General features: G+C 38.7%; 1 protein-coding gene across 3 annotated transcripts; it reads right to left on the reverse strand.

Moving 5' to 3' along the window:
• Window positions 1-1,703: 1,703 nt before the first annotated feature.
• On the reverse strand, window positions 1,704-24,461 carry yeats2 (YEATS domain containing 2). Of its 3 annotated transcripts, none has more exons than XM_028020927.1 (30): window positions 24,294-24,461; window positions 23,774-23,879; window positions 23,578-23,675; window positions 23,373-23,465; window positions 22,685-22,918; window positions 22,480-22,598; window positions 21,080-21,241; window positions 19,821-19,932; window positions 19,418-19,462; window positions 18,744-18,918; window positions 18,260-18,502; window positions 16,937-17,104; window positions 16,067-16,137; window positions 15,243-15,428; window positions 14,900-15,080; window positions 14,190-14,357; window positions 13,795-13,922; window positions 12,782-12,928; window positions 12,247-12,432; window positions 10,075-10,438; window positions 9,851-9,985; window positions 9,463-9,600; window positions 8,691-8,841; window positions 7,462-7,538; window positions 7,247-7,326; window positions 5,900-6,104; window positions 5,202-5,437; window positions 5,041-5,115; window positions 3,622-3,695; window positions 1,704-3,245 (listed from the first exon to the last, which is right to left on the reverse strand). In XM_028020927.1, the coding sequence occupies exons 2-30, from the start codon at window positions 23,871-23,873 to the stop codon at window positions 3,137-3,139; spliced, it is 4,260 nt and encodes a 1,419-aa protein (XP_027876728.1). In that variant the 5' UTR covers window positions 23,874-23,879; window positions 24,294-24,461; the 3' UTR covers window positions 1,704-3,136. The 3 variants fall into 3 exon arrangements, with proteins under 3 accessions (XP_027876728.1, XP_027876727.1, XP_027876726.1); XM_028020926.1 differs by having other exon boundaries at window positions 14,199-14,357; window positions 14,900-15,128; XM_028020925.1 differs by having other exon boundaries at window positions 14,900-15,128.
• Between the last annotated feature and the right edge of the window lie 525 nt (window positions 24,462-24,986).

The raw sequence follows: 24,986 nt of genomic DNA on the forward strand, positions 1-24,986 counted from the left end.
ATTGTCAAACAGACATTCAACACAAAAGTAAAAATCTGATTTATACGTCGTGGCAGTTCATTGCCAGAAAAAAAAAACGCTCATCTCTTAACACCAAATTAATAACAAGCAAAACTATTGTTAATAAAACATAAGCTCTTTTGAAATACTGCATAGACACAAGAAATTAACAGTTGGTAAATTTTGCAAAAGTAAAAATCAGATGTTTACTACATGGCACTTAGTTACCAGAAACACTCTCTTCTCTTAGCAACAGATTAACAACAAATATTGTTATTGCTCAAAAAACATAAGATTTCTTCTGCTCTTTTGAAATACAATTTATATGCTACTTAACAAGAATTGTGCATTTGGTGAGTTTTGCAGAAAAGTGAAAGTGTTTTTTTTTCATTGGCGGTAAATATATTATAAAGTAGACATTCAACACAAAGTGAAAATCAGATGTATATTTCGTACCACTTGGTTACCAGAAAACACTCTCATCTCTTAGCAACAGATTAATAACAAATTTTGTTATTGTTCAAAAAACAAAAGATTTCTTCTGATCTTGTGAATTTCTTCTCATCTTATACTACTTAATACTTAACAAAAATTGTGCATTTGGTTAATTTGGCAAAAAAGTTTAAATGTTTTTTTCTTTTTTTGTCATTGCTACTAAATACTTAGCAAAAATACAAAGCTTAAACAATAGAAAAATATATTGGGACTGGGAAGATATTTTTAAGCAAAAGAAAACAACTGTTAAAAAAAGCACAGCGACTAAATCCAAGCTCAACTAAAATAACATAAATTAACAAGTTTATCCAAGATGAAACAATTTTGTGACTATATTGTTTTCCTACTAATGACAGTCCCAACACGTTTCCGTCCTGCACACAGAGATCAAACGGACTTAAATGGTTAGTTAAAACATAATTAGAGTGATATTCTGATGATCTGCTGAAAAGGAAAATTAACTTAAATACCTTTACAATAGCAAGCTTAGTAATAACTCTTCATCCATCCATCCATCCATTTTCTGTGCACCCTTGTCCCTAATGGGGTCGGGAGGGTTGCTGGTGCCTATCTCCAGCTACTTTCCAGGCGGGAGGCGGGGTACACCCTGGACAGGTCGCCAGTCTGTCGCAGTAATAACTCTTCACAAACAGTAAAATAAACTCTTGTCAGAACTGAATAAAAAACAGCATGACAAGTGTGGAGGCTGTTTGTGAATGTATTTGTAGCATTCCTTCTCCTCAGCCAGCAGTAGTTGGTTAGTCTTGTGATCACATTTAAAGATTTCACCTGAAAAACAGCCAAATAAAAAAATAAAGTATGAGAGATTAGGTATTCCACTGGTTGCCTAGGCAACCGTTATATCAGAGCCACTTCTTTGTAAGGAGTACCATAACAGTGATTTGATTTATGTGGTCTACACACTGCAGAGCAGCTCTCACTGTATGTGAAGACACCTCGGGTCAAAATCTCATCGTAGAGCATTCTGAGCTTTAATTCTTGTTCATTTGAGCTGATTGTTATGTCATCATCCCACACTGGAGAAAGAACGTTTCTAAAAGTCCCCCAAATTATTTTCAGAATAATCTTCTCAAAATAATTTTGATAAGGACTGCATATTAACTTCTTACTTGAGCTGGAAGTCACCCTTCAGCAAGATGCTTACAGCTCATCACAAGACACACAAACCAAAACTCCCCACACAAATCTAGGTTTCAAGAAATACTTTACTTAGTTTATTATAAGAATATTGATCATATTTTTGGTTTGCAAAGGGGAAAAAAATACATTACAGTGTTTAGGTATCTTGCACACTAATTTCATTTGGTTAAACAGGCATTATAACCAATCAAGTCATAACAACGTTTGCTTATCCAGTCATACAAAGCTCAGTAAAACACTCCTATTTGTATAAAATGACAATCACATAACAGTACTCACCATTAATGTCATTTACACCAGGACAACACACACACACCACTGTTGGGATTTAAATATTAAAATGTTGATGTTAGAGAAGAAAAAAAAACACTTTAGAAACTTAGAATTGACTGACTGGTTATGAACACCAGTCAGCAAGGACATGGAAACCATTAGACTAATTATTTTAGGTCCTTATTGACGAGGTATGCCTAATTCCACATTCCTAAATCGTCACCTCTGCTTGGCAACCAAACGTAAAAAAGAAAGGAAGAATTGTAGATTAACTTTATGACCCATAATAATTGCCACCTGTTAGTAGTTTTACTTTTGAGGCTGACTGGTGTCATCATACACACCATGATGGATATGACAACAGTTCTTAAACAGAACACTTAAAAACAGGTTGAAAAACCTTGTGTGTGAATTACCATTAAGTCACAATGACAATCATTCATTTAGTGTCAAAGGTCAGACGTGACAGGCTTCAAGAACATATGTTAAAATCCTTAGCAAACAGTGAAATTCCTGTATTTCACTGCTGCAATATTCATAATTACTTGTGCTGGTTGGGTAACACTGAAATGCATTAAAAAGATACTGCGAATTTCTGATGATTATGATGATCGCTGGTTGCCATAGCTGCAACACCTTTGGGAGAACCTCTCGGATTGAAAGTACGTGCAAACAGAACACGCAGACCATCATCAGAGCTCCTAAACCGCAGTGAGCCGCAGCTGAAAAAGCGCATCAAACCCAAAGAGAGCCAACAGGAAGCCAGAGAGGACAGCAGTTTGACACCAATGACAATTCACACAAGGTTTATTTCCCTCATGACAACCCCTCCTCGGCGCGAACACTTCATCACTGAAATAATGTTAGGAGGTATGAGAGAGCGCATCAGCGAGGCTAAATTAAATAACACAAGCAGCATGATGTGGCTTCTTTCCAAACAGAAATAAAAGGTGACAATACAATGTATTAAAGACATTAGTTACTCTGCAGCTGAGCATCAGCACCGAGGAGCAAGCTGAGCCCTTCTGTCATTTAGTCCAGAAACTCAGGGCTTCAGCTGTTGCTGTGCCTCCTCAGGCAACGCGACTGCATTTGGACGCCGGTATTCACAACAAGAGAGGCGCCTCTTCGTCATGGCTCATGGTTCCGACTGCCCCATCCCCAGTCCCATCCAAGCTTAAAAGTCAAAGTTCAATTTTGTCTGTCCTCAGTTGTCCTTTGTCAGGTAACCCATGTGTGCGTTAGTGAGGAAGTCACAGGTGGGGATGCTAGTGACTGCTTGGTGGATGTTCATGGCGGTGATCTCCCTCGGCGCCCTGAAACCCAAACAGCTTCTTGTGAGGATTTTATGTAAAACTCAAAACTATGAAAAACTAGTTGACCTATTGACCTCTGATTAATATCTCATTTTTAGTGTGTAGAGCAAAACGAACCCAACATTCCAAACTAGTACGGATTATTTAATTCAACTATAGCATAAACAAAATCTGACAAATGCAGTGTATATAACGACTTATTTGTCTGCGCCAACTTCGTAAATTAAATACGATGAATTCCTTCCTATGACTTAGTCATCTTGCTATATTGAAATAAGCATATGATTGGAGCAAACTGACGACCCAGATAAGCTCTAGATGTAACAAATACAGTTAGAAGTGGAGCATTACGAAGCAGTCACAGAAAAAAGCTGACCTGTTTGGAGGAGATTTAGCGTGGGCCCCTGCCAGAGCTTCTCTCAGGATGTCGTTGGCAAACTGCTCTGTAGCCTGACACACACACACACACACACACACGTCCACCCACACACAGAGAGAGCCATAATTAGATACAAAGATTCCAACGGACCATCAAAGTATAAAGAAAAAAACTCAAAGTATATATTCAGCAGTGTGAAAAAATATTTCACTCTTGCACTTAAATGTTTCAAATCCTTTAGCTAAATCTTATATCCAAAATAATCAGAGTTAATACAAAAAAATAACTTTTAAATAGTGATTTCCAACATTATAGGGATGACGGTGGCGGCGGTGGTGGGAGTTCCTTTCGCACAGCGGGCCTGATTACTGCCAGAGCGGTAGAGTCGAGAAACCACTCAAATTGAACCTGTCCAACAACATGAAGTAGGCCAAAAGATCTCAAAAAGCAACACATTGCGTCTAATCTAGAGAAAGGTAGAAATAGATGACAAAAAGTCATTTCCTATCTGAAAAAAGTTACAAAGTCATTTGTAGTGGCACTCTGCGTCCCAAAAGTTCGTTGTACCACCTTTGCAGTTTGTCTAACAACCAATATTTGAATCACTCGACTGAAACCAAGTCTTCTTTTATGATGTTTACTTAAAGAACTCCAAAAGTACACTTACAGAAAAAATGAAAGGCTCGGTACAGATCGGTCATAAAATTGTGTTGCTTCCACCGTATCCAACTGCAATCTGACCTCAAACGTGCATACGGGCCATATTAATGTTATGCATTACGTAGTGGAAGCCAAAATTACTTTTCACAATAAAAGTATCCCTTTATATTAACTAAGTTATACATTCTAGAAAATATACTCATCATGAATTTCTTAAAATTAAATTAAGCATATTTATACATTTTTAATCTAAATTATTATTCTATATGAATTCCCCATTAACTGGCTCTTACACCATTCTTTAAGCTATGGGGCTCACAACTGTAAAAATATAATCTCAATGATCCCACAAGACAAGAAAATGATGGACCGTTATGTAAAGTTAACGCAGTGCTGCAGAAAAGACCATCACACTGACAAAACATGCTGGTGGTATAGTGTGATGTTCTTGAGTCATTTTGCTTCTTCAGTACCTGAACAACGTGTCCTAATTAAAAGAACCTTAAATTATGTTCATTAGCAGAAAACCCCAAAGAAGAAAACTGGCTTCAGTTGGGACCTAAAGTGGTTCATGCAGCAAAACAATATCTGAAGCTCATCACATCATATTTAGCGGTGTACCTTCAGTTTTTGCATTTATTCATAAAGCTCTGACAGCAGTCAGACTGTTTTCATTCACACACACTGTACGGTTAAAACTGCTTAGATGATATCAATGACTGTAGAATGACTGCTTTCCTTCAGAGCCTTACTGACCTTCAAAATCATTGCTTCGATTACTGGAGCAAACACACTCTTCTCCACTTCCACTGGTTGAAACAGTACCCCGATCTGAAGGAGACAATTAGACACTGCGAGGTTTCCCAAAAGGTAAGCATAACAGGTGAGCTTCATAAACTATAAGTGCCGCTCCAAACCTGCTGGGCCGTTTCGCTGACAAACTGGGAGGATATGCAGGGGCCGAGGAAAAACTTAGGCTCCACATCAGTTTCCTGCTCCTCCTCTTTGACCTTCAGCTTCTGGCAGGGAGGAGTCACCGTGACAATGTCGACTATTTCATCATCTTCCTCTTCGGGTTCGGTCTTCAGCAAGGCTTGCATCTGCTCTAGACGCAGCAGCAGCTCGTCATAAGTGCTGAGGGTCGAAGGGCACTCTGTGGAAATATATGAATGTTTAGGAAATGGATTGTTTTTTTGATAAGTTCAGCATTGAGATAATTGAAATATCCCACTCATTCACAGCACAAAGTGAGACAAAAATAACAAAAGGCTGATTATCATGCTGTCTGGCCAGGCATGTGACTCACTGAGCTAAGCAGCTTCGTCTCTCACCCTTTAGAGACAAAAGATGGAATAAGTGAGATCTCCTCATCAATAGAATTACAGATAAACAAAAAAGAAGACCACTCACACTGACCGCCTTCACACACACCAAACCAGCAAACATATCACTGTATCTAGTGCTAACTGCAGAAGAAATACACCCACACAGTCAACACTGCACAGGAAACAGTCATCCACTGAAAGCAGTGGAATGAAATCACTAAACCAGAACAAGAAGATCTATCTTTAAAAAATGTCCAGCAAAATGTCCACAAGCAGAGGCAGAAACCTACCAGGTTCGTTATCGATTTGCGTGAGAATGTCCTCGATGGACTCGTCGTCATTCCTGTGTTGGGGTTCTGGGTCAGGTGGAGTGTAACCCCTCTGCCGGCACCACTGTACAACCTCTTTGGTCTTTGGCGGCGTGAGGGCCTGTAGGCGGGGCGAGTGGTCCAGCACGTCCTGGACAACCCGCTTCACTGCGACGGCTCGTTGAAGCTGCAGAGACGCATACAAATTATATTCATTAAAAATAAACTGTGTTGAAAAGACCGACTTCTGGCTTTGACCTTTTACTTATGAAGCTGTTAGCAAATCAAGCCGTCTTGGTCCACAGACTACTGACTGCTGTCGTTTCTGGGCTGTTAACCCTACTTGTGCTTCTCAATCAAATTGTTTTCCCCTAAAAATCTGTTGGTGTCATTTGCTCTCCAAATGCTTGGTTTAAAATTGTAACAAGTAAAATACGTCAGATCACAAGGTCCATCAGAAAACTCCAAGAACTCTAAAAACGTCAAAAATCGGGGTAGCGTCAGAACTCCTTTCATTAAGTGTAATACTGCAGTCATCCCTGACTACTTCCCTTCCAATATCGATGCCATGATTCTTCTGCTCACTTTCAAATCTCTCTTCTACTCTGAATCTCCTTGATCTTCTGCGCGCCATCGCTCCTTTTGTTCTCTCACCGTTTCATCTGCTGACCTGCTTACTAAGAGCTGTGGAGCTATTAGTTGAGTCAGTCATTTTGAAAACACTTTTTTTTAAAGTTGCTTGTAATGTTTAGTGCATTATATACTTTATGTTGTGTTGCCTGTTAACACAACATAAAGAAAACTGCTTTCAACATAAAGAAAAGCTCCCTAAAGCTTAAAGTCGATGAAACAACAGGAACAAGTTCTGAATATCCATGTCTGGGTTTGCCCGATAGATGTAAAGTAGAGCTTGTTGCAAAGACAAGATAGCCTGTGTAAGTTTTTGATGAAGCCGTTACAAAGGGACAAGATGACCAGGCAAAGAAGCATATCTGACCTGACAGAACAACATGAGGCAAGCAGAGACCTCACCCAGACATGAAGCAGCCTGGAGACAGATTACACAGACAACGCTGCCGACTTGGCTCATTTTAACTTAAAAACTGGAAAATGAAAGTTGACAGAGACTTTATGTCTCTCTCTAAGTGAGCTCCACTTGAATGTTTTATGAGTAAAAGTCTGATTATGTAAAAAAAGAAAAAAAAAATTAGACAATTAAAGTAGTTGAATGCATTCATTAAAATAGGCCCCTTAGTGTTTACAAGAAAACTGACTATGAAATGACTTCATAATTAGTTAAAGGCATGAATAAATCTGAATATTATTTACCTCTGATGCTCTGCGTTTGCCAATATTCCAGGAGTAATACTGTTCTACCGAAGAGGCACAAAATGGATGGGAGTCTTCGGCTAAACAGAGAAACATAATTTCAACTTGTGTTTAGTGTTTAGTAAAAGCGCAGGTGAAAAGAAATTCAAACTTTTCAGACAGTTTTTATATAAACGGTGTCATGGAAACGTCGCATGAAAAGTCAAACTACTTACTTTTATCTGGTACAATTAGAGGGAACTTCTTCACTACAGCAGTCAGCAGCTGCATCATTGTTTCTATATGCTCGGTGCTGAGGGAAAAAGCCGTTGCTCTGGTTACTTAATGCATTCAGTTTTGATTATTTTAATAAATGTATGACTTCTGGCCATGGCTCCACAACTCCTTTTTGCTGTGGTTGCAGTGGCTCACCTAACTTTTTCACTTAGGTGCAACTTTTAGTGCACCCATATTTTAGAGCTCCTTTATCACCAGCTTATGCTTCTATATCTTTAAAAGTCGGTTATGCAATTTCTAGTGGAGATTCAGCTTAACATTTTGGACACATTTGTAACAGTAAACAACAATTTTGTAAAAATCTGTTGAGAACTTCCAAAAAGTACTCAAGTTAATGTGCAGACTATGATATTATTATAGTAGTTAGTATTACTAGTTATCATTAAATTTTTCTTTCCTCTTTAGTAATTTCTACACAACTCTCTCACCATCAGAGAATGCATTTTCTTTTATTAAATTATTATGAGCATTTGAAACATATCTATAGAAGATGAGATATTGTGTCTCAATAGAAAATTATCAGAGAAGCTACTACTCAAGACAGAGCGAAATAAAATCTTCCTTTATAACAAATGAACAAGTCAGTGTTAACGATGCTCCAAGCACATTTTGATTTGTGCATTTTTTCCCAAGCTATAATTTGCAAAATTCACATATTTGAATTTACTAAATGAATGTCTGTTTGTCAAGACTTTATTGCAGCCTGCAGCACAAACATAGAACCCCTCCTGCTCCAAGACTGTTGTGTTTTTACGAGCAGAGAAGGTCTTGCAAGTTATTATAATTAGCTATAAAACTTGGCTTGAATTTCATAGTCCATGTTTTGGCTTCCTATTGTGAAGATTTGATTTTTCATCTGCTCTTTAAAAAAAAAAAAACACACAAATGAATGTCAGAGAACTTTAGGCAAAAAGCCACGCCATAATATGCAGAGAATAAGCAGACACTCGACCAAAATGGTCAAATAAATCTGACAGACGAACCAGGCCGTTCTGAAGCCTGCATACATCCAGCTGGATGGTAACTAACTCAGAATTAGCTGCAGGCACAGTGAGTGGAAGAGCCTGAGGAATGAAGGCATCCTAAAGCCCTGCTTCTAGTGTCCACAAAGGATTTTATTTATTTATTTTTTTAATGGAGATGTTCCAGTGAATCTGTTTGTCCTTACTTGATCAGATCGTGTGCAGAAGTGTCTGCGCCTTGCTCCTGCTTAACAGCAGTAGCTGCACAAGGGACATGGGCTGAGGGTGGAGCCGGCATAGAGACCGGCGTCGACGGACCGGCTGTGATGGCGGGACCAGCACTTGGTTCCGTTTTCACTGTGGCAACAAAGAGCGAGAGCAGAGAGACACATGAGTCAAAGGTCACACATTCTATGAAGTTAAAATTAGCTAAAAAATAATAATTTGGGTTCAAAAATAAAGAGATTGTTAAATAAAATTTCTGCTTGTAAATAACCAAGAACATTAAGCTTTCTCTAAATAAACTGTAATTGGGGGTTGAAGGAAGGCTGAATGTCCAGCTTTATTTTATATTTGTCAGTGCTGTTTACTGCTGTGCATTAAAGGCTTTGTAGATTGTTAAAGCATAATTACGCCTCCACTTCTAAGCCAGTGCAATAACAAATCAATACCATCAAAGTATTTGTATGAAATTTTTTTAAAAAAGTCATTGATGCAATGACTGAATAAACATACAAATTATAAATCAGACCAAACTAAAGGTAAATTAGGATCCTATGTGGGAAATCTGGAATTATTCCAGACTTCTTGGGGATTAAAATTGAAAATTAACTTTTATTTTTTTAAGATTCTGTAGAAACAATGCCTTGTTTATCATTATTTTTATCATCCTGATTAATGATACATAAAATGGAGATGGGTAGAAAGTGATGAATCTGAGACAAGATTGTGGGTGGACTGAGGATGGACCCGTCTCACCTTGTGCCAGAGGTGGGACAAGGGAGGAGGGGATCTGGCTGGCGGCGTTTGGGGCGGCTCCCGCTCCAGCAGCCCCATGGGGTGTCAACGAAGAGGAAGAGGAGGAGGGAGTGTTGGAGACTGGGCCTTTAGACACCACTACACACCGAGAAAACACACTTTGTATCAGTGGCTCATAGGGTAAATATAGTATGCGTAAAAATTAGATGAAAAATGATCATATAGATCTTGCAATGAAAAAAAACAATATGATAAAACTGAGTTTGTGATTTAAATAAAACTATATATTAAAAACTGCTCAGTTTGTTCACTTGTAAAAGATATAATACAAAATAACTATAAGAATCATGTATGTTTCTCATTTAACATCTATTTTTTTTCACCTTACCTTTACCAACAGGCATGAATATGGTCTGCAGCCCAGCAGACCCAGAGCCAACTCCCAGCTGCTTGAGCTGGTTAGCAGGGATTGTTAAGACTGTTTGCTGGGAGTTGGAGCCTCCAGAGTGAATCTTCAGCATACCTGCCAAAAATAATGCGTTTTATATGCAAAGTCAGTTTTACAGCTCTGACCATCTTCAGGCCAACACATCAATGTATTTTTCTAACAACCTGACAGTGCAGCACTCGTCTTTCCTCCTCCAGTTGCCACCCCGCTGACTAATGACGATGCAGAAACTAACGGCGTGCCGCTGCTTTTGGGCACACCCACCACGGCGCCCACTCCTGCTCCTTTGGACATGCTGATGACGGGCATATTTGTGACCCCTTTAGCAAGCGTTACGACCGCCCCGCTGGAACTCGTGGCGCTCTTCGTCACAGTGGCAGCTCCTTTGACCAAAGAGGCAACCGCTGCCTTGGACAGGCCGCCGCCCCCAGCTGCGCTGGAGCTCTTGGCTGCACTGATGACCGCTGCTTGGTTGGCTGACACCAGAAGTGAGTGGGGCTGAGAAGCAGGCTTCCCGCCATCAACAGTCTGCGTGGAAACACACAAATCATCAGCTGCTGACCAAAAATTTATTTTAGATAATTAAAGCTTTCTTTTTTAACTAAATGTGCAAAAAATTTTCTTCTCTCTTTCATTGATAAAGCTGAATAAGTCAGGATAGTTAATGGACTTCCTTCATACATGAGCCGTGTAATTGTACTTCATACATAAACTGAACATGAACTAAAATTTGTATACCTCAGAACAAAAAGCAAAATAACAGAAGGGAGGATGTACAATAAATCTCAATTTGAACACCAAATGCAGTGCAAAAACAAAACAATACAGCTACCATACCTACCTTGTAAAGGCTGAATATAAATCATCATAAATGGCAAAAAGATGGCTGTCTCCACAGAGAACATACAATGAAGTGGAGCTAAACTGAATGGAGGAAGTTATAATTATTCAGACTCAACCATGTGAGATTTCACAGCAACATTCTGTCACCAAGATGGCAGGTTGTGTATGGAAAAGATGTGCCAGCATAAACTTGTTCTGCTGTATGTTCAGTGATAAACAGTTTAGATCTGTCTAAATTATCCTTTATGCAAAACTACAACATTTAGGCTAAAATCTAATTAGACCAATTATTCACCATGGAAGCCTATAAAGCAGCATTAAGACATTTACTCTCAATCTTAAAATATTTTTGCCAAAATAGTTAAAACCAGTCACTGCACCCTTTTCAGTATGTTTAGTATTTCCACCCCTGCAGATGCTCTGTTGTGTCTGTATGTGTCAGGCAGGTAGAAGGTACCAAGAGTCTCGCTTTGGGTATATTTTCTATAACAATCTGCTGGTGTGAGTCATCTGAAATGGGAGCGCGGGCTGAAATTTTGATGGAATCAGGTAGGTAGTAAAGAGGAATATAAACACAACAGTGTTTAAAAGTGTGACGGACGGTCTCTATGGCTAGACATTTTTATTTTATTCAACTGATGATTACGCTGATTATTGACTTCTCAAAGAAGAAAAAAAAGTGACGTTTGGTCTCACAAAGAGGGTTATGCTATGTTTGAATTGCTTGTGTGTGTTTTTTATGGCTGAGCATTATGTTGCCATCACAACTGTGTGCAATATGCATATCGGAAAGCACTGTTCAGAGTGCAATTACTGTTGGCTAATATATTTCAAGTGTTATGAACTTGAGTTTTACATGCTAATGCAATATTTAGCCAGTTGGACAGTTTCACAGCAGCAGATTGTCACACTGAAAACAAATGACATTGCCCAAAATGCCAAAGGTCATAGAGTACTGGAGGCACAGAAGAGAAGGTGAGGAAAGGAAAAAAATAGGCATATGTAGCAACTGATATTGACATTGTAATATTAAACAAGGTTATTCTAATATTGTGCAAACCAAATTTTCATTATTTGAGTTACTGAGGTCTAGCTCCAATCCAAACCATGAGCAAGGTTAAATCCTCTTCAGTTTCCCCTTCAATCATGTCTGCTCTTTTCTGATAAACACATCATGTGTTTGCAACAAGTAATCATTCTGTTTCTCATATACTCTTTTTGAACTGATCAAAAAACATTATTTGCATTTTTACCATGCATGTCATCACCTATTTTAAAAGATAAAACTGCTTTGTAAGCATGTTTTGTGCACATGCTTACAAAAAACATTGTTGAATTTCCACTAATTAAATTCCTCTTTAAATCTGGTTAAACTAGTAAAAATAAATAGGAGATGAGAAATATCTAAACTCAACTTTAAACAGTTCCTGCAGTTTGGTTTAAAAATGGCTTAAAACACCGATGTGATGCTCCCAAATGAGTGTAAAACATGCCTGTTGTTGAGTTGCTGCTGCCCCTGCTGCACTAACAGGAGTGGAGGAAGCAGCTGTGATGACTCCCCCCGTCATCCTCAGTGTGGTGGTACCAGGCTTGGACATGTGACCCGCTCCCGCTGCTGTTACAGTCTTCACAGAGCCGTCGGACAGCTTAAGCTGCGCTCCCTGTGAGCTGCCAACAACCTGTCCGTCATGGCGAAAAAATATCAGACACGTTTATTATTGCAATCGAGATTAAACTGTAAACAAAGGAGGTGAGGTGTCACCAAGGCTAAGGAGCAAAATAAATCAACCACATTCCTGAAATTCAAAATACAAAGTACAAACTTCAATACTCAAATCTAGGTGAGAATCAATTGCAAAAAGCATTTTGAAATTCATCATAAAACACAAACTATAAGACTTTTTACATGAAGCAGCTTAATGGTGTTTGGTGCTAGTAAACACCAAACAACAACAAACAAGACAAATTAGAATCACACACTATTAGTTCAAGTACTGCCTAGACCTCTAGGCAGTTTTTCTCCCCAACCTGAGCCAAGATGGCCGCCTTCTGTCCAGCCGTCACCCGGATAGCCTGCTGGGTGGAAGTGGCTGTAGATGATCCTGAATGACCTGCTGAACTGGAACTGCCCTGCTTCCCTGATCCCTGTGATGGCTGACCAACCAGGAATGTACCCTAACAACAGCAAAGTGATGCAACAGAGAGCCAGTCACACTGTGCAAATGAGTATTTGGTAAGTTGCAGTTTAGAGGATAAATTTTAGCATTTAACAGCTGCAGTCCTCTGGGTCAATGCAATAAATGTAATAAACATAAACTTCAGCTCATACAGCCTTTAAAATATAAAAAAAAATGATCTGTTATCAAAACATCTGTTAAACCGTTACAATAAAACAGGGTTTCATTATATGAACTACTACATTTTTATGTATGGTTTTAGCACAACACAAAAATCCATTGACCTTAGCATCAAACCATAATTTAAGTCTTTGCTAAATTAGGCACTAGGTCATTAATTATTCACAATTCTGTGAATAAGTTTAAGTTATGACTTCATGTGCAAAGCGAATGTTGTCTGTGAAGTCCTCAGTGAAATCTCAGCAGATGGTCGTTATATAATCTTATAAAGTTGACAACCAGATACAGCTTCTAATTAAGAGCAAGTTTTGTCCCGAATATTACAATCAGAGAGAAACTAAGACTACTAAACTAAGAAATGCAACTATAGTGTAATGAAGTAGATAACAAAATATTACTGCAACTTTCTCCAGTTTTATACAGATGAAAATGATCTAATAAGCAAAACAGGCAATGATGAAGAACCATTTGTTTAATAGATCCACTTAAATCACAGATGCATGAGGAAGATGTTTTCTCCAGAATAATTAAACAGGAAACCTCAATGCTGTTTGGTTCTCACAGCAAAATAAAACAACAACAATGTTGACCCTGTTTGACATTCACCAGAAAAACACAAATATAGACTAGAGGTAAAGAGTTTGCATCGATTGCTTCGCAGAGAAAAAAGAACTGTTTACCCACCTGTGGGGTTTGTTTCAAAATGTAAGATGTGTAGGAGAGGTTTGAAGGCAGACTGCCTGAAGATGAGGAGGATGAGGAGTTCTGAGAGCTGCTTGTACCTGCTGACGGGCCGCTCTGGGACTGGTGACCTACATAGCAGAGAGGCACATTCACATCAACTTTGAATCAGATAAACAGTCTTTTTCTTACACATGTGCAGTATTAAATATAGTGCTTTATTAAGATGAGAAGAAATGCGGAGGACAGGCAGCAATAAATTACTCCAGCTTCCTATCAACGATACTCATTAAAACAACTCAGGTTTGCCTTGCAGTTTTTGAAAGCAAAGGATGAACTTTTAACACACTTTGTTTTGAGGATATCTTCACTTTAAGGATACAAACCAGTGACGTAACTCGTCTTACTTGCACCAGAGGCTCTGAGGATGGCTCCTTGTGGAATGAGAAGCAGCTTCCCCTTCCCTGACGGGTTCTTACTGTTGGTGGTTAGGTAGAGTTTGGTACCTGGAGGCAAATTAGCCAGGTTGGCTAAATTGTTTGCTGGCAGCTGCAGAGTGGCCATAACTACAAAAAAAGTACAGAAAGAAGACATTTCTTACTTGTCCAGGTCATACATTGTGTTTATTAAAATATCATCACAATGTCTTCATATATAAAGAGGCAATTTTACACATTATTTTAATGGACAATAGCCTCATTATGCAATGTTATTTGGTAGTGATTATAATTAGAAATGCACAGAGAAATCCGTGGAAGACTGGAATCAGCAGATTTTCAGCTTGATTGGCTCTAATCAGTGACAGGTTGATCAAAACCTCAAAACTCCTGTCCTTTCCCAGCCAGTTAACACACCATATACACACTCTTGATTTGGAAATGGTGAAGGAGACTCAAAGTTAGCTGTTTTCTGTCTCAATCAGGCCTTTAGAAAGTCTGATTCCATTTACCAATGCTAATCAAGCTAATCTCTATAATAAAAGTCTAATAAAAACTGAAAATATCAACTTTGTAAAAGTTTCTTTCTTCGCTTTAAGATGGCAGCGATGATTAGATATTCAAAATTATGCCTGTCAAAACATGGAGCTTGTATATTTGTGAACTCTGACCTCCGCTTTTGCCGCCTGAACCACCAGCAGCCTTGGCGCCACCTTGCTGGGCGGTGATGCTCCCCGTTCCACTGACAATGGCTTTTGCAACACCCTGAGCCAAAACCTGCTTCCCAGCCATCACCTTGGAGACGGAAGGGCTGCCCTTTGCAACCAGAATCTGTCCGCTGCTGATGGCGACCTGTTTCACCGAAGACTGAAGCGTTGAGCTCACAGGAATACCCAACATCTTCAACAACAAGAAGTATCAGATTAGCTTTATGAATCATTCACTGGTAAATTAACAAGTGGATCATTATTCTCATAAATTATTGGTGAGACTCAGAGTTGAAGTAATTGTGACCTTGCTAGTTGTGGACCCTGTGGCCTCTCCGGTCCGTTTCTGACTCGACATTGAGATCATGTGACCTCCTTTCACTGCGACAAACTGGTGGGCTGCAGCAGCAGCAGGTTGCTGCTGGCTGGTTACTGTGGAAACCATCTGCTGTTGCTGTGTTGAAACCTCCCCGGGCTCCTGCTTGATTATAACCTGCAAGGAGACACATTGAAAGGGACTGTAAGAGGACATGCTGCCCATAAACCACAGGAGGCAAAGATATTAAAGCCATTAAGAAATCCACTGTAAACAATATCTGGAGCTGGAGAAATATCATATAAATGATAAATAAGATGCCTTCTGACTGGGAACGACGATGCTCTCATGGTTTTAGTAGACTGCTGAGAATTAGGAAGTGCTTTTATGCCTAAAGTAATGTTTTTGTGAGGGGGCCTCATCATTTATTCATGACATGGATGTTTTTACAATTTCCATATGTTGCCATTAGCTGTTGTGTTTAATAAACAGTAGGTGCTGGAACTTTGAAATGAGAGAAAACACATTAAAACCAATAAAAATAACCTCTATGAAGGAAGGTCGGGGTAATGAGAATGTGAGTAGCGAGGTATTTTCATAGCATCCAATAGAGATCTTTCTTGTACCACTGAAATGTGCAGCCCCTCCTCCACCCCCAGAAATATGTCCTATTTAAATAGGTGCCAAGACGCTCGCATCTGCTGAACACCCTGGGCTTCTATTAATACCACACTGCTTTGTTAACAACACCGATGATAAAAAGTGACAAACTGTGTGGCGTTTTAGCTCAAAATGATTTACGGACACAAACTCACCTTGACCCCCGATGAGAGGAAAGTGCCAGTGTGAACTTTAGGTGCTTGAGCCTGTTTGGCCGAGGGGCTTCCTGTGTAGAAACGTACATATAAACACATAGCGTCATGGCATAGAATGAATAGAGAGGAGAGGACTACTGTAGTTCTTATTAGCTAGTGATATATAATATGATATATGATATGATATGATATAACACCATATCATATCATATCAAAAAACTAGTGCACATAACAAAAATAACTAAATAAAAAAAGTGATTGCAGGTTTGGTGAATCAGCCCACATCTGACTCATCCACTGGGATGAGAGACTGCTCAACAGGATTCCAGTCCATTTACCAAATCTGCCTGAGCTGTGCACTTATAAATTAAGTGTAGGAGTGGCTGACTGCATGTGTGTGTGTGTGTGGAAAAACAATGAAGGTGAAAGAACTCTACGTTGTGATGTAAGCTGAGGATTTTTGATGCGTAAGCGGTTTCAGTTGCCGTGACCATGTAGAGCCTCTGGGTGCTTAGCGAGTACGCACTCGTTTCCCCTGGTACCGAGATTTGATCCTTCAGTCAAGAGCAATCAACATTTATGTGGAAAACCTGATGTGAGCACCATGCGTCATCCAATCTAATCAAGCCATGAAACACATCAGTCACTATGGTAACCATTTATCCACAAATTATCCTGCTGGATTAGAACATGTAACATTAGGGCTATGAAAAGCTTAGAGAAAGGGAAATAAAGTATTGTTCATTTCCTGCTTCCAACTGCAGTTGTTGCATTTTCTACATCCATGTGGGCGGCTAAAACGCTGCTTTTCAATTTCATTCCAGGTTTGCTTCTGATTCTGAGCAGCACACAGTGAAGCTGGAGATGTACCTGCAGAGGCAGCAGATGAGGATGCCATGCTGATCACCTGGCCGGGCTTATCGACGATAATGTACGGGTTGTTGAGGACAGAGGAGGCATTCTGCTTGCTGTGGACAGGGGTGGAGGTTGTGGGTGTCCGGGGCAACGGCGAATGGCTGGGAGTAGAGATGGGTGAACCTGAAGGTGTTGAAGCAAACCAGCACAGAGGAAGACAGAGGCAAAAGAAAGCAGAAAGAATATGATTCTATATCATTTTCATGTACTTCTTTTTGTAATATTTTAGTAAGCCCAGGCTGAAAACTTTCATCACACATTTTTTGAATCCAGAGACAACAAATATTTTCTATTTCTTGGCTGTTAATTCACAATAGCACATAACAGGAAGCCAAATGTAAGAAAGCAAAGTTTCTCCGTTTGGAAGAGTTAGGCTTCGCACATGAAGTCTCTGAAATTTCAGCTCCCGGTAATTAACCTTTGACACCAAGTCTGCTGTTTTGCTAACTGTGCTAAAAAAACAGTTTAAGACATCAACTCTGTGATCAGGTGTTTTGAAATAATAAAATCTTTTTAATTACATTTATGTGCAACAGACTCGTTGCACACCATACGTGAAGTCATGTGCATAGTGTGACATCACATCTTCTCCAAATGTGAATAACATCAGTCACAAAAATGCTTTTTGTAATGACTGAAAGAAGAATTTAACAAGTTATCTCGGCTCTCAGATTTTAAGTTATTCTGAGTGGATTAAACAAGAAAAAACTGAACATGTCTGTCATGTGCTGTACTTCTTTATTTTGAAAAAAAAAAAAAACAGGAATTGAAAGTTCATCGTACAAAGGCATCAAGATGTTTTTTTTGTTTAATTTGTACATCCCTGTACAAATAAATTGTCACAAAAAAATATTTTCTTATTTTAAACTTTCATTTGATTCAAAGTTACAATGAAAAGTTTTTAATGCAATTTATTGCTCTTAAAGAGAAGTCAAAATCATTCAAGATCAGTCTCAGCATAAAACTTCTCAAAATTGGAAACCGGCCACAGAAATCTCACAGAAAACTGTTGTTTTCTATTACAAATAGGTCACAAACTTTAATTTGCACCATTTCTAACACCATGTAAAAGAAAAGCCTTATCTATCTTTTTCTTAGTGAACAGTCCTCTTCAACAGTTCAAGCAAATAACAGGAAAAGACAATAATACTGATATTAAGAAGAGAGAAGTTGTGTACTTCAGTGTGTTACAATGACATTTCACAAAATGCCTCAGTAAGGCATGGAGTTGTTTTGAAAGAATTTGATTCATCATCCTAACTGAGAGGAAACACTTACCTGAGACTATTTTGCAGCTCATGGTGATTGGTTGGAACGATTTCCCCGGAGACTCTACAGGACTGGGCGCCTGTCCCTGGGGAACTATTTTACAGCTTGCTGTGATTGGCTGGAAGGCAGAGTTACCAGGGGAACCGAGAGTGACCCTGTCACCAGGTCTGGGTCTTGTTGGAGTGCGTTCACCAGCAGCAAGGCCTGCATTATGTCCACTTGCAGACTTCGCCATCTCCGCTTTTAATAAACCTGCGGAAAGAAGAATCCCTTGATGCATAACTTGTTGTCAAAGAAACGACATGGACGAAATGGACGAAACTCTCTGCAATGATTTCATCCAAACTGTGACTAAAAACGCAACGTAAATTAAAGATTATGCCAACAAAATTATATCTAAAAAGATATATAAATCAGTGAGTAGTGAAACCAGTTATTCTGCGTTTCTGCTAAAATTCATCTGTTTTGTAGCTGGTAGTTTTCTTGATAGTACCTTTTTCTGCACCAAAATCATGTGAGACAGGAGAGCTGGGGTGTCCGTACGTCTGGGTAAGAGTGGCCGTCGACATGGGGCTGGCTGCTTTTAGAGACGCTTTGTTGGACGATGAGGAGCGCTTAGGAATATAGTCTTCCCCAAGAGAATCTCTATGAAGTTCCACATCAACCACCTGAAACAAACAGAGATGCTTTTTAGAAGTGGACAACAAGGTGATGCAGAACCTACAGAATTATAATGGTAACATTTTGATGTTGATCGTAAAACTCTACAGCATTTGCATTTGGGCAAAACATTTGTTTTTTTTGTTTTTGTTTTTCATAGAACCTGACATTTGTTTTTGTGGTTCTGTACATGTTCACAAAACAAAATTGACAAATACAATACTAGCTTACAGGTAAAGCATGATTACGTCTGAATCTGCACAATGAAGCAAAACAAAAGCAATCAACTCGTCAATATGTCTTAAACCAAACTAAAAAATGAGGGGGATTTGGCTGAGGAAACATAAAATGATGCATCGGTGGGTATTCTAGACAATACTGTGATTACTCAAACTTTCCATATCGTCAATAGGTTTAAAATCGAAAATGGTTAAATTTCCTGCCTCTCCTTGTTGTCACAGAAAGGAAAATAGAAAAAAGGAAACAATATGCACATCTATAACTTACAGTTTCTGCTCCCAGTGTCTGCAGGCCTGTGTATGTTCTGTCCAGCTGCAGAAACACAAGAGAAGTTACACAATTAAACAGGAAATCTGTAACTATGACAGAGCAGAACAAACACACTCAGATAAACACAATAAATCCAATTAATGTCAGTAAACAGTAAAAAAAACTGGCTCATGTAGAAAAGAAAAGATGTGAGCAAATACAATTTTATACTTTTATTTGTGTCTTTTTCTGAATACCATATAATTAAGTGGTGTTAACTGAAGTGAAAGCAAGTAAATGAGGGCTTAAAATCGCCTAAGGAGAAAACTAAATAAATGTTAAAAAAAAGGGCATTAAAGAATACTGTGACGCTGTCAGAAGAAATAAGCAACCATAATGGAGATGTGGTCTATGGTCTGACCTTTAACTGGTGGATGATGTCAATGCGTTTGTTGCGAGAGTCTTTGAAGTGAATCTGGATCCTCACAGGAAACTCTCCCCATCCGCGTCGCGTTAAATGAAAGGGAGGCTCGCTGAGAAAAGGCACATCGAAAAGCCCCAAATAAACATCACCCGAATACAAATCTGCAGCAGGTTCCCCCCAACAATGCCTTTTAAGACAAAACATTCTCACAGTTTTCTGGCTCAGCTCCAGTTATTAATCTCTTTAACAATCAATGACCTGAAGATCTTAAATTCTTCTTCTTTGAGGTGTGAAAACAAAAAGGCATGCAAATGTTAGTTTATTTTAGATTTATGCTCAAGTATAGCCCACTAGTTTAAACTTTACTTTTATGCTTCAACCTTAACAAGACTGAGGCTGTTTGAGAGTCAGCAGAGGGCATCGTGCATGCTTAAGGTTCACGGAGCATGAACACTCAAGTCAGTCAAGGGGAGCTTTGAAGTTGCTGCTGCAGCACCAGAAGAGCTTTGTCAGCTCAAACAGCCTGGAGGCCACGGCTGAGTGATGAATGATGATAGTATCTGTGGAAGACCACTATTTAAGATCTTAAATCCAAGCTGCAAAAGCCAGAAAACTGCATTATTTTCAAGATAAATCCAAATTTAACTGTGAAGGACTTGGATGGACTCTACATGTTAAATATGCTGCTTCTCAATTTTATGCTCACCAGGGACTAGTTATCATCTCAAAACACAAACAGTATTTTGCAGAGACAAGAGTACATAAGGTGCTGCTTTATTACAGATGCACAAGGGGGCACTATTTGTTAAAGTATTTTCTTAAGATTTCTGTTTACTGCAGAGTCACCAAACTGTTGCCCCACTAAGAGGTTAACCTAAAAACCCTGAATCACGTGTCGACTAATGAATACTGCCTCTTATTACGCAATGTTTTCCAGAATTGTTTTTCTGCTGATAAAGAGGAGGAGCAAACCCCCTTTTTTTTCCTCAGAGCAACAACAAAAATCGTTCAAATCAAATATCGTGTCCATGGGCAACATGGCGGTGTGAAGGGACCACACTTCCTGAAACAAGTTTGTCCCCGTCTGTCTGGCTTCTATTGATGCCTCAGGTAACCACATGAAACAGCAATCAAGAGCTGATTTCTGTGAGAAGAGGAGGAGCTCTGCCTGTCTCTCATAACATGTTCAGAACTGAGGAGTGTTTACATGCACTGTTGATTTCTAAATACTGAAAAAGATTCACACAGGAACAAACCTGACTTCCACCAGATCGTTGGGTTTGTAGCTGGGATGCAGAAAGAACCAGACTTTCTTCACAAAGTGGTCGATGCTCGGCTCTCTCCTCGAGCCTCTGACGTACACCATCCACTTATGGGTCGACTGATCGTTTTCTTCCCGCTTATCGGGAGGGATATACCTAAAAGCAATAGCAATAGTACAAAACAGAGAGATCAGTAATTGTTTGGTTGTTTAATATATTCCCTGAAAAAACTGAAACGTGTAAGGAAGACAGAAGGGATAGCTGCAAAAGACTGTTTTCCCTTCTTTAACTAAAATCTCTACAACAAAAGAAAATGGGAAATAAATGTTTAGCTTTAACTTAAGGGCTGACGGAAATACAGCTCTGAAGGCAACAAAATGTTCAACACTTTCGACATAATACACGTGAGCCCAACACACACAAAACAGAGAAGAAATATAGCCCCCAACACGGTTTAAGCTCCATAAAAGTAACAGATTGAGCTTTGTGGGATTATGACAACTTTCATGTCATGGCGCATAAAGAATCCGCCAGAAATTGTAAATTTTGTGGGTCACATCAAGCCCAAAGGGAAGATAAATAAGATAAAACATGTTTTCAACCTTTATCAAGACTGGGCTTGTCATAAAATCAAATGGTGGCTCCACTCTTGGGAATAAAGTGTTGCACAAGATCAGTTCATCTGTGTGGTTCAGATCACAACCACCAGCTGCTTGATAAGTTCATCTTGTTCTTGTTTGTTTTGGATTTAGAAGTTATACACGAGACACTCTCCATTCCCATTAGCACCCCCGATAAACATGTGAATAGGTTTGAAATGCTCATTTTAAAACAGTGGTATAAAGTAGATATAGCTGAAGCATATATGTTACTTATGCCAGTAGTGTTCACATTTTGTCATAAAACTATCCAGTTTAAACTAAAGATGTTATTTTTTCTTTAAAAATACTAAATTTAGCTCTGATTATATTATTTGTTTACCACAAACATGAACTAAACAGAGATATTTTAAGGGAACAAATTAAACTAATATTTGAAGAAAAGGAATCTGTAAATTATTGTTGATGTGAGACATTTGAGCTAAACATGTCTGCCACATGAACAAAAAAAGCATACAATTTCATTATATTTTTCTGGATAGTATTTTGTTGAACTGGAAATATTTTTTCAATCAATTCTCAGCAGAAGAACAGAACATGGATCATCTCTTGCTTTAGCCAGGTTTAACGAATGATCTGCTTTCAAGTAAGAGTTGATGGATTTTTGTGTTTCTGTGACTATAAGGTAAATAAAACAAAAAAACATGGTTAGTAAAAGACTGCATGGACCTAATTTTCAACATACTAAGACAGATGATGATTTAAAGCAAGTTTGAGTTCAGTTTTGTTGCATACTTGGATACGTTTCCGACAACAATGGTCTTCTTAACATAGAGTCTGGAGGCTTCATCTCCAGTAGAGTGGTAGGTCACCCTCTGCTCTACATCCATGGGTGAAGGCACACCAAATGTGTCCTAAGAAAAAAAAACATAAAACAATTATGAGATTGAGCAGCTATGGAACGATCACAGACCCTAACATTTCATTAAGTCAAACTGACTTTGCCTGTGTTTCGCCCAGGTCTGCGCTCCTGCTTGCTGCTGTCCTCTCTCCACATTCCCTCTCCGTTCCTCTCAGTGCCGTCTCCTTGCTGTGAGAGAGATTCACACTCTGAATGGGCCAAGGATTGTGTTTCCGAGCCCTGGTTGAGAGGGGAAGAGGAACGGGACGGAGACTCCAGGAACCGACGGATGGCCGGATGGTTCAACACTGCAGGGTCACTTTTCAAGGTGTGCTAGAAAAATGCAGAGAAAATATGATCAACTTTTGCAATACTAAATTATTTTCCCACTTTGCTGTTTAACATCTGTGTAGTTTTGGTTGTTTCATAGTTAACTTTTTAAACATTTATTACTGATCCTGTGCCAATTATATCCACCAGTAAATGTTTCGTAAATGCTATGACGGTAATTTTCTCATCATCTACTCAAGGTTTACTACACATAAAGGTGGTTACAGCACTATATGTATGTATATGATCTATCAACAATACATATCCTATAGTTAATTTGATTTGATCAGACATTATCTCAGATAATAAATAAGATTGAACTTACGCATAAGTTTAAGTAGTACATGGGTACAAAAACGAATCAAGAACGGGACTAAATGTCTGTAACTGACCCAGAACTTTTTTTTTTACTCTTTGACCTATAAAAGCTATTTGCTCTAAAACTATTAGAAAATACCTCTGGGGGCTTTGTTATTCCAGAACTGGCAAAGTAATTTGCCACTATGCATGCCCGTAGCTTGTCCATCATCCTCCTGGCTTCATTTAGGCGCTGCAAATAAAAGTTGGATTAGCAAAAGTATACTGCAAATTTAAAAAATAAAAAAAATAAATGGATTACAGATAGAAGAAGTATTTTTTTTATATAATTCAGAAACACATACCTGACTTATAACATCTATTTCATGCTCTTTGTTCTTCATTTCCAAAGAAAACTGCTCCCTAATGATGTTTTCAATTCTCTGTACAGTCGCTTCTCGAGCTGAGAAAAAAAAATATATATATATATATTTTTTTTTTCTTTTTATATTTAAACCAGAAATATGTAATTAGACGTAGTACTTCATATTATTAACTTACCATTATGTTCAGCCGTTTTGTTTCTCTTATTACTTTGAACCAGTGAAATGTCATCATAGTCTGGGTCGTTGTCTTCTATTTTCCTTTTAATTCCTGACATGTTTACCTACGAAGAAGACAAAACAAGATGAAAAGCGCATTAGGCTAACGGTGGGTAGTCGTTTCTGTGCTGTCTGGGTAGTTATGATTGTTGTTAGCATCGCTTAGAGAAAGTTCAATCAGTTACAGCAAATGATTGAAGCTAACTCTGTAGCACGAACTACCTTGGGAGGTGTTTGCTACACAGGGCTAAAGGTTTTAAACTCTCAGTGAATTAGCTAACATTGTGAGTGTGGGTGTAATAAGCACGTACATAAAATGCTATTGTATTGTACCCAATAAAAATAAACACAATTGTGCCTGCTATTCTTGCAGCCGACTTGACTGTCAGGTTAAGGAGCGCTAACCTTGTTTGCTAATTTAGCTAACATTGGCACATGTTTGTAGCCACCGAGTCCGACTACATGAAAAGCAGACTTACTGGAGATGTCTGTGCAGTGCAGCAACAATGCTTGTTTTAACTCAAAGCGAGCACATTCTTGCTGTAATCGTCCAGTACTCGTGTCTTGCTATTTGCTAAATCTCGAGCTGCATGTGTGTGCTAACTCAGTAGTGTAGAGTTAGCCTCGCCATTCACCAAATAAGCCACTGGGGGCCGCTGTTCTACAATTGAGTTTTCTCTACTCCTGAAGAACTGAATAAAACAAAACAAAAAAAACTCGTACATAATGTAATGTGATTCATTGGAAAAAGGGAGTATCTCCTCATCAAAAATGTTACTTGCATTACAACTTCCAACCAGCAAAACAGGTAATCAGAAATAAAAGTGGAAGTAGGACGTCATTCTGTTTCAACGGGAATGATAATTAGATGCTGTTACTGAAACCAGAACTGTTTTCAGATAAGCAGTGCAACAATAAAGTGTTTTTTTTTCCTTTGTCACTGAATCTCTCTGAAAATATTTCAGTGGCTTATCTATTCTTTAGAAATCATACGAGTAGCTATGACATAATTGCCAAAAATAAATTCCAAGAGATTTTCCTGAGCTTAGAATATGCAAAACAGCATGACAAATCACATATTTTATACATCTTCTACCTAAAAGTCAAGCCCCTTTAGCTACTTCGAATATTATATTTTGGTTTCTGACTGAATTGGTAGCACAAAAAACATA

Source organism: Xiphophorus couchianus, chromosome 6 (genome assembly GCF_001444195.1).
Source record: "Xiphophorus couchianus chromosome 6, X_couchianus-1.0, whole genome shotgun sequence".
In the NCBI taxonomy this organism is placed as follows: Eukaryota; Metazoa; Chordata; class Actinopteri; order Cyprinodontiformes; family Poeciliidae; genus Xiphophorus; species Xiphophorus couchianus.